Here is an 11,098-nt window from a genome sequence, read left to right on the forward strand (position 1 = left end):
AGGTGTGAACTGGAGGACTTTCAGGTGTGAACTGGAGGACTTTCAGGTGTGAACTGGAGGACTTTCAGGTGTGAACTGGAGGACTTTCAGGTGTGAACTGGAGGACTTTCAGGTGTGAACTGGAGGACTTTCAGGTGTGAACTGGAGGACTTTCAGGTGTGAACTGGAGGACTTTCAGGTGTGAACTGGAGGACTTTCAGGTGTGAACTGGAGGACTTAAAGTGTTAAAGGTGTGAACTGGAGTTCTGTCGAGGATGCCTGCTTTTGTCATTCTTCCTTCTTACCAGTGACTGGATAATTGATAATGAAGACATCAACCAGAATACAAAAGAAAGAAATTCAGTAGACTCTGTGAAAACAACTTGATTGCTTGGTCTTTGCAGATGAGCTTGCATTCCTCTCCCACAATCAACAGCAGATGCAGGAGAAGGCAAATATGGTAGCAGACAAGTAAATAGTGCAGGTTGGACTCAACACAAGGAAAATACCAAAATTCTAAACATTAACTCTACCAGCACTGAAAGTCAGTCTGTCACCTACCAAGGTAGTATCATAGACCAGGGGTCTCCAAACTTTTCAGCCCGAGGGCCGCATTAACTATGAAATATCTGTTCGGGGGCCAGAGTTTTTTCCAGCCCCCCCCCCCCCTCCCTCGAAGAAAGTCTAGCGCCAACACCCAAACGAAATATAATTTAAATATAATATTTATACAAATTTCAAGTGTCGTGGTCGTCCGTCCCTCCTCCCCTCTCCACCCCCCACCCCACACCCCTCCAAGCCAGGAAACCTCTACTAAAACTGCAGCTGGAGGTTTTTGATGATCTCGCATGCAAATGACCCGGGGGATTCAGCTGTTGCTTCAGCCACGAAGACCTTGCACTGCTGAAAGTGTGCCAAGTTGTTGGCCTGTACTTGTTACAAATACATGACAAGTTTGGATCTTAGGGCTTTGGGTCGGTGCATAGATCAGAAACTAGATTTCCCTCTCTTGTTGTTTTAGGTTCAGAAAATGTAAATGACTACTTATGTTTGCAGCAGAGGCCAATTTCTATATCCTCACTTTATCAGACATTTATGGCAGTGGCTTGCCTTTATTTTCCAGGAAGTCACCTATTTCCTTTCTTAACTTAAATATTCTGCTCAGAATTTTCTCACAACTTAGTCATCTTACTAGTAAATCTTGCGATTCTATGATTGTATCTTTCAACATGTCTCTGAACTATCTATGGTTGAGCCCGTGACCTTATTTAATTCACCATCTTCACCACAGGATTCAGTGCAGGGTTAATGTCCATATATTAAGCACACAAAGCTTGCTGGTGAATAATACAGTGCAGGAACATTGGTCGTAGAATGTTTTTCTCACTACACATCTGATCGCTTGTCCAACCAAGCCTTTCTTTATGCCACTTTCCTCCACCAACAGTCAGGTAACTGAGGTTAGTCCAGTCCAAGTTATAATCAGCAAATGTTTTTTTCCAACTCATTGAATACATCAACTCCAGTAACAGTGTCATACATGTTATGTAGGGAAGCCAGCTCTGATGTTATGTTCATGTCTTCATGTCTAATGAGCAGTTGAGAGGTGGAGCAGCTGTCCAGCGACTCATCCATTGCCATTGAAAAATGGCGAAGCTTGCTTGCATTTTTCGCTATTTGAGTCACAATGTTTTCACCAATGTCTGCAACACGGCGGGCAATGGTATTTGCACCCAAAGCTACATTTTCAAATTGTTTTGAATTTTCTGGTCATAGTTCCTCAGTCACCTTTAACTAACATTTTTATTTCCGTGGACAAAAAGATCTTCGCGGGCCGGATGCGGCCCGTGGGCCGTAGTTTGGAGACCCCTGTCATAGACCAACAGTGTATAGCACTGCAAAGCAAGGATCAGCTAATCAAAAAAGTGCCTTTGCATATCTAAAGAAGTGCACTTGTTCATCTCCAATGTAAAATTAGTGCTGTTATATAGAGCAGAGACTAATGATAACAAAGACCACCATTGATAGAGTCAAACATTTATTAACAGCTGCCTTAGACAAATACTTAGACAAATAGTAAAAAATCAGTAAAAGAAGTAGGGGTTAAATAGGGCACAGCCTACAGAAACCAACAAACACAAACATGCACGCAATAAAGTGGAACCTGCACTGAAGGTGCAAAAGTTTCAAGAAATACCAGAGGATGCGACCTGAGGCTGAGACAGCAAAGATATGCTACACCTAGTGTAAAATTGAGAAGATGGCACTGGACAGAGGACTCTGAGGATGTTTTTATGGCGGCCCATGGCCCGTCAGGTGTGATAGGCTGTGATGATGCTGTTGATCCAATGAATTAAAATAACTTCTGAAAGGATAATTTTAGAAGCATAATTCTTTCACAAAATGTATGTAACACATTGAAAAAATAACTATTGGTGAAGTGGTACTTCAATGTACTCTTGACTTCAAATGAATTTAAGTGTGTACTTAAGTATGTTTGGAAAAATGGTTTTAGTTTAGAATAATAGCTTTTCTTCCTCCTTTAAATATTTAAAGAATGAAAGTGTAAAGCTTTCTATTTATTTATGATTCTCAGAACTTTCTTGTAACTTGTTTTTCAACATTTACACAATAGAGCACAGGTTCCCAATGGTTTGGACAATTTTTCAGTTCTGAGAAATCATACTGCAAATCCAAAAATTCATCATCAGGAAAGCTGTTTATATTAGTGAAAGCAGAGAATAGATTCATGTCAATGTCTATAGTTTATTATAGTTTTTCTTTGTTTTCTTTTTTCAAAATTACATATATTTTGATTTATTCCACCTGCTGATTGTACAGTTTTCCCAAACATGGCAATTATTTCCAACCCTCACACCTTTGATACTATTTGGTTTCTTTCCCTAAAGCTTTAGGTTTTAAGCATATGTTTTGTACTTTTCTAGCTGCTAGACATGCTACTTTCATCATTCATGCAATTTTGTTGATGTATACCAAAGCATTGTGTTACATTTGCACGTCCAAGAAAAATTTCATTATTCAATACATGACACAATTCAATTTTCCTTTCTGCAACTAGCATACTGCAGTATATAAAAGAAGAACCTCATTATAAGAATTTATGTTTTTGCAGTTACCTTTACATAGAATTTTTAACACTTAAGTCTTGAGTTCAAATCCTGGACTTTCCTGAGTTCACCCATATAGAGAAAGTAAAAGCAGCTAGCATAGTGTTGATCTCTCACTAGTCCTTCATTTACCAAGGTCATAGAAACAGCTTAACTCTATTTTATCTGCCCTATGAAACTCCATGGAAACCAATGCTTTGCTTTCTACCTGTTTGTTCTAGTCTCTGATGTTTACAATACGTTTCATGTTAATGAAATAAGTCAAAATCATTTTCAGTCTATTATAATTTCCATTTTTTGTGTCTTAATAAAAAAAAGAACAGGAATTTGTACTATAAAATCAATACATTTTCTTTACATTCTACAAATTTCTTTGTTTTATTTTTATACCTTTGGTGGTGACAAAAAAAGGGACAAATTGCGTTTTCTTTTCCATTAACATTTTCACATTATGTATAAACTTTACAAATATATCATCAATAGTATTGAATTTAATTTATAAAAAACTCCTCAATCACGTTTTTAACTGTCACATTTATATAAAACTGCAAAAATTATTATAATATTCTGACTCTTGAAGAACCAACCCACTTTACCCCCTTCACAAATTAAGCTTATTTCAATAGTGCCCACAACAACAAGAGATTTAGGATAACACATTACTTAAGAGTTTGCCTGTTTAGTGTTGGCCTACACCTTACCTATTTGATTAAACTTTTTTCTTTTTTATTACAAAAAGTAGTTTTGTCAAAATCCTAGAATGAATGAATAGAGTTAGGTAAGCTAGTGATGTTAGTAATGTTAAGGTTCACATGTTGCTACTACTAATCCAGACATGTGTTTTCATTTAAAGGTTCATGCCCCCTGAAGATCCTCTTGGTAGACTTGGACCCAGCCTAGAAAACTTCCTGAGAAAGACTCCTCTGGAAGCAGCACCGAAACCTCAAGACTGTCCTTATGGGAAAAAATGTACATATGGTAATAAGTGTCGCTTTTACCATCCAGAAAGAGGTTTTGCTCTGCAAAAATCTATCACTGATACATTGAAAGAACAAGCTGATATCAAACTTCAGCAAAGAGCCTCTAAATTGTTTGAGATTGCTGAAAAAAGCAGGCATTCAAAACAAAAGCTATCCAGGACAAAGTCTCTTTACCTTGGTGATGATAGCTCAATTGATTCAGAATCACTGAATAGGAAGGAAAAGCCAAAATTTTCTCATTCAAAATCACTTGCCAGTTCATTTGACTTAACTGAAGCAAGAAAAAAACTAGAGAAAGCTGAATTGTCTGACAAGATGGAGAAAATGTCAGTAAAAGAATTTAATAAAATAGCATCAGTTGCAAACATGCCATGCTCAGAAGACTTAGCTGCTTTGGCATCAAAGGAAGAAAAAGGCTTTGAACATGTTTTTTTGCAATTCTCAAACCCACAATTACCAGCAGCATCACATATTGGAACTGGGGATATGAGATCAGCCAGGACTTCTCCTTCACATCTTACAGTCCCAAAGTCTGAACAGAGATATGTAAGTGGACATTTGCTACTGGCAAAAAAACTTTCAGATGAGGGGAATGAAGCAAAGTTTTTCTATGAGCACTCAAGTCCATCTTCCACTCGCACAACAAGCCCTGTGCGTTTAAAACCTTCAGATACAAAAGCAACCAGTAGCTCTTGCTCACAACCACATCCTAATATTTTTGAAAGTAGTCACTGTTTAGCCCAAGAGAACATACCTAATCTTAGCATATTTGAACCAACTTTACAAGTGAACCAGATGTGTGTTAATAGGAATAATTCATTATTGCCTTTTAAACATATGGGTCTAATCAGTAATCAAACTTGGGGGGAGGCTATATCACCACCTCAAAGTATATTCCCTAGGTCTCCTGATAGTGGTCACTATACAGACTCAGAACCACTGTCAAGTCCATTTCATGGTATATTGGAGCATCCATCTCAGATAGTTTCAAGACCTTGTAGCTCTGAAGGGCATTCCAGTTTACGGAGGGCATATAGCTCAATAGGCTATGTTAAGGATGCAAATGAAAAACAACAGATAGCAGGCAGAAAGCTGTCTGCAGCTGTCAGTTGTTCTGGAGAACATTCCCTACTTAAACCACAGCAAAGTATGCCCACTTATCTTAACCAAAGTGCTTTTTTTTTAAGTTCTCCCAAAGGACTTGTGCGCCAGAACAGTTCATCAGATCCTCAGATACATACTTCTGATACTGTAGTAGCAACAGAATTTGACAGAAAAATATGTGCTCATCAATTTTCTAACCAACATCACCAAGGTGAACTCAGTTTAGGAGGACATCAACAACTTGATAAACAGCAACAATATCAAAGGCTTTCGTATCAAAACAAACAGGAAGCTCTTGTGGGGAGTGTTTATGCTGCTACTTCACATTTCAGTTCTCAGCAAACCTGTATACCATACATACAAAGTCCTGTTCATTTTCCACCATACACACAACATAACATGACCCATGGTTCAAACAGTATTTCCCAATATCACAGATACCAAGCTCACACAATGTATAATCCTAACTATCCTGGTCAGTTAGTATCACAAGATCAAGGGCTTTATTTTTCCACTTCTACAAATACCCCTTTACCAAAAAATATGCCTCAGGGTCCCAATGGGTATAATTCTTTTGAACAAACAAATACTCCTAGCCAACAGGCACCCTACTTTACAGCTTCTCTTATTCCATGTGAACAAAATACTTTGAACATTTCACCAGAAGATGCACCTATATTACCAGATGATTGTAGATATTCAATATATTATCATTTAAGTAATGTGTTTGGGGAAGCTGTTGTTCGCAAAATCATGAACCGTAATCCTGGAGTTATCAAAGCTGAAGAACTTTGCTCTTTAATACTAGAATTTAAGCAAAATAGCATCATTTAGTAAATCTGCCCGCTTTGAATTTTTTTTTTTTAAATCTTGTATTATTACTAGATTACAAAAAGTTTTTGATCCTAGAATAAAATTCTATGGATCATTAGTTGTCCTTTACAATCTATTCCCTGTTAAAACGAAAATCATGAAACAGTTGCATGTATAAGATTAAAATAAGTGATACAGATGTGCCCATTGCTGTGTCAGAAAACACTTTCAATGTGGAATCTCAATGATCAGAGCTGCAACTAAGAAAGGAAATTCATCAGTGGTTTCAAGATGTTCATGGGATTGATGGAGTTAGTTTATTTCAAGGCAAACTTTAATTTACTGACTGAATCCAAAGAATATACTTAAGATCATTTTGCCTCCAAAAATAGATTTAAATAATATTACACATTTCATGAATGTCCAGATTGTCCACTGTAAATTTAGTTATCATGATCATGTTTAAAAAAAAAGTTTTGATAGATATTCAGTCCATTGCCAAGTTCAGTATAATACATTTTAATGTAAATGAACTCTGCTATTGGTTTCTATAATCTACTATCATCAGCTCACCAGTTTCTATTTTTTCTTCAAATTTTGTAAAAGAAGACGAATACTTATTTAAATATTATTATATATATGTTTATACATAAATATAAATATGTTGTGTATACATATATATATATATATATATATATATATATATATATATATATATATATATACACATACATACATACAAAATATTGTAAAAGAAGACATAAATACTTTTTTTAATATCTGTAATATAACGCTGCTGGTAGTGTGTCAGTCCCTCATCGCTATAGATTTTGGAACCACAAAAGTAAACATTGAACCATGTAGTGCTTTTAGATTGCATCGCAGTGTCTTATTATAAGTAATAGTGTAGGATTTGTTTATATAACGACTTAAATTTATTTTATAGTTGCCAGTTGTTACACTTTCGCTTAACTTGAAGAAAATATTAAATACACGCACATTGCTAAAACATATTATAACTTTCGTTTAGATTCCTAGAAAAAGTGGATACATTTTAATAACAGTAGGGTCAAAAAAACTAATTAATTAAAATATTTAATAGTTATGCTAGGAGAGGTATTTTTAAAAAAAAAAATTCAACTCACGCTAATGAAAAAATGTGAATGCAAATTCTGCTGACGTCCATGACTGAATTATTGTTGGAATAATATGATTAGCATGGATTGATAAAGTATAATATGGTAGGCAAAACATGGATATTTTAAATACTGCCATTATTTATTTTATACACTGAACGCACTGTTTACTAATTATTATTTTTAATCAATAACAGTTAAGAAGCCACCCTGAAAGACCCCTATGTTTACTTTTATCTTTCGGTTTGCGGACAAGCTGGGTTTTTTATAGTCGTTCACTAAATTGAATCAGGGCAGGGTTTGATTTTGAGCAATGGGCTATCCTGTGAGCGCTATGGTTTTGTGTTTTCTTTTGTGTTTCTGTGTTGTGTTTGTTTTGCGTTTATGTTTGCATTGTGTGTTTTCTTTTGTGTTTGTGTTGTTTTAGTGTTTGCATTGTATTTGTGTTTTCTTTTGTGTTTGTTTGCATTTTTGGTATGTGTTTCCTTTTGTGTTTTTGTATGTGTTGTGTTTGTTTTTGCATTGTGTTTGTGTTTGTTCTGTTCCATAGTTGGTACATTTAAAAAGATTCCCCGTGGCAGAGCACGGGTATGCAGCTAGTTATTTTATATATATATATATACGTTTATACATAAATTTAAATATGTTGTGTATACAGTTTCTTTTTTTTTAATTTTTAAAAGAATACATACATACTTATTTACATACACATATATATGTTTATATTTTTTTATGTATACACACATTTACACTTACTGGTATGTATAAATACACATATATATTTATATATGTATATTCATTCATATATACAAACATACACACATATATACATAAATCTATATATATATATATATATACTAACATAAATGTATAAATATACACACAAAAAGTACTCTTTTTAAATTGCTTTTGCTGCTTGTAATACATTTAACTACATGTTTGTCAAATGCTATAAATTTTGATGGATTTAAATTGTCAAGCTTAATATGTAATTATGAATCATGTATAGGAATTGGAGACTTGTTAAAATCTATTTAACTATTGTTTAGTATTTAATTGCCAAATGCAAATGGTGAAATTCGCCTTGTTAATCCCAACTAAGTTGTTTGATTGACTCTGCACAATTAAGTTACAATTTTTTTTCGCCTTTTAATTTATTCATTTTTTTCGGTGACCAGAAAGATGCGCATCTGAAAAATGTGCAACGGAAAAATGCACATACAGTAAAAAGCGCTAACAACAAATTATGCACATAGAAAATGACACACAGATCTTTCATCAATTATGAGTGTGAAATTGTGTGTTTATATATGTTTGTGTTTATGCTTACATGTTTAAGTTGGTTTGTGTATAAGTGTATACACAGACATACATTTTCCATTCCTGTATATTTAAATTAAAAAAAAATGCATACAAACATAAATTGCAAATATTTTCCGATCATACATACATAGATGCTGTTGACTGAAAGTGTACGACCATAGATGATTGTCCACGCCTTGTTTGACAACAGCGAAGGGTTGTCCACAGGCATTATGTAAACCAGGGCTGTGTAAATAGTGTAATGACAGATGATATGACCAAACGTGGTCTGCACGACTACGCCTACACCCACACCGACCATCGAACGACCGAACCACCCATCCGCCTCTCTGTCTGTCTGACCGTCCGTCCACCCACCTCTCTTTCTCTACAGTTATAAAAATCCGGCACTGTTAATAGATCAAAATCACGAGCGTCTTGCAGAGTGGTGACTGTAGCAAAACGAACATTTTTTTTTCTAAGAATTACATCACAGACTGCGGTCTCTAGTACATGAAGTCACCCATTATTGTTGTTACCTGCAAGCAATTACATGAGCTAACCATTCGTCCATCTTGTTTATTTTTCGACATGTTCAAATGGACATCTGTCTTTTGGTTCACCGGAAAACTTATTTTAATGACAATAGAATGTGCATATTTCGATGTATGGACGGATGTAAAGACAGCCAGGTTGGCAGGGTGTGTGGGTGGGCCCCATTCAGTCCGGCGCTAGGTGTTGGTGTAGCTGTAAATGTAAGTATATGTGTAGGAGAAGTTGGAATTAAGCAAATCACCAATGGTCAAATAACCTGTGATGAACACCCGCGGTGAACAAACTGCCTGTGGACAACCCTTGTGGTCAAACTACATGTGGGCTTATCACCTTTGGTCAAAAGCATCTATAATAATCGGAAAATCTTAGCAATGTATGATTCTATTTATTTTAAAAAATGAGGTCGCATTTACTACTATTTAAAAAAATACAGACGTTGAAATGAAAAATTTCCTGAGAATGTATGCACATAGTCACGTGCAAACTCAAACATGCACGCATAAACAGACGCACATTGCTATAATCCTCATTGATGAGCGATCTGTGTGAAGTTTTCTTTGTGCGCACATTTTTCTGTGTGCTTACTTTCCTGTTTGCGTATTCTTCGCTGTGCGCTTGCGCATTTTTTGCGCATTTTTCTGGGAACACTTTTTTTTTCAGGTCTTAATTATAATTCAATCATAAACTGAAACTATCATACATGCTTTTGATTAAGCGTGTCTTTTGCACAATAATTTTACCCCAACTGTTATACCAAAGCATTTTTAAATGTAGTCTATAAAGATAATATCTGTGTCCTAAAATACTAATCCCCGTTCCTGTAGGTGATACGTTTATTAAAATAATTATCCTCCATTTGACTTCTTTGTTTTGTTTTAGCAGAGCCAGCCAAACATCTAAGTTAGTGAGTCTTTATTCCTTTAGAGGGATGAATAATAACATGTACCTCAACATGAGGCTTTACGTATATATTTTTTTATTTCAAAAAAATTAATTGTACTTTTTATATAATTAGTAACTTACATGCCATTATACTTTATACTTATACTTCTTTTTTGCTTATGGCTTTTCCGGTGTTTTTTTTCTATCATTCTATAATGTTGAGTATGTATCAGTGTCAGAAACGATCAGTGAAATTAGAGTTAAAATGAACATTGATAATCAAAACCCTAATGCTTACCCATAGAGAATAACTGTCCTTTTTTTCCCTCGAATATTGAGAGAGTATTGTAATCGTGCAGAAAATTTAATTCAAATTTTGATTGTTTTTGCATTTTTACTTTCTCGTATATACGAAGTATAGAGAAAGTCTTGTAATCGTGCAAAAAAAAAAAATCGAGATTTTTGCAAATCTCGACGTTTTGCATCTCACTGATACGGAAAAACATAATTTTGCAATCTTGTCCGTATGTCTGTGTGTCTGTGTGTGTGTGTGTGTGTGTGTGTGTGTGTCCGTGTGTAAACACGATAACTTGAGTACCGTTACAGCTAGGTTGATGAAATTTCATATATAAGTATTTAATCAAAATCGTAGATCCGTATCAACTTTTGAGCGATTTCCGATAACCGGAAGTGGTACTTTTCCTACTTTGAATTTTTCAAAAGCCTATAACTTGAGTACTATTTCAGATAGATAAATGAAATTTCATACGTAAGTAAAAGATCTAATTCTCTACCTTCTATTAAATTTTGAGTCATTTCCGTTGACTGGAAGTAGTACTTTACGCTACTTCCGATTTCTCAAAAAACTAATGTAAATTTTAAAAGTAATAATAATATTGCGCACTATTATGCGCTTTTTTATTTCGCGTTCACTTGGTGTGTAATTAATTTGTCTACGAGATTTTATTCTATTTTTAAAACTTTAAGTATTTAAAATGGATTAAAAATCATGTCTATAGCCCGAGTTCCCATCCCCTGTTATTTTATATAAGAATATTCGAGAAAGTTTAGGGGAGATCACTCCCGGTTTATTATAGCTCCTTACTGTATCGCATTCGGAATATAAAGAATGCATTGTAAGCGTGAAAAATCTGAAACAAGATTTTGACAAATTTTGATGTTTTATAACCTTTTGGAGCCGGAAAAACTTAGTTTCACA

General features: G+C 34.9%; 1 protein-coding gene across 5 annotated transcripts in view; it reads left to right on the forward strand.

The window, feature by feature from the left end:
- LOC131948022 (uncharacterized) overlaps positions 1–10,183 on the forward strand; it is a 29,229-nt gene extending 19,046 nt beyond the window's left edge. For all 5 annotated transcript variants that reach the window (XM_059309471.1, XM_059309473.1, XM_059309470.1 and 2 more), the window contains one exon: positions 3,961–10,183. In XM_059309471.1, coding sequence (XP_059165454.1) covers positions 3,961–6,025 — 2,065 coding nt within the window. In that variant the 3' untranslated portion in view covers positions 6,026–10,183. The remainder of the gene's footprint in view (positions 1–3,960) is intronic.
- The last annotated feature ends 915 nt before the right edge of the window (positions 10,184–11,098 follow it).

The sequence above is a fragment of the Physella acuta genome, unplaced genomic scaffold, assembly GCF_028476545.2.
Source record: "Physella acuta isolate Inbredline_101_S28 unplaced genomic scaffold, ASM2847654v3 ptg000621l, whole genome shotgun sequence".
Taxonomy (NCBI): domain Eukaryota; kingdom Metazoa; phylum Mollusca; class Gastropoda; family Physidae; genus Physella; species Physella acuta.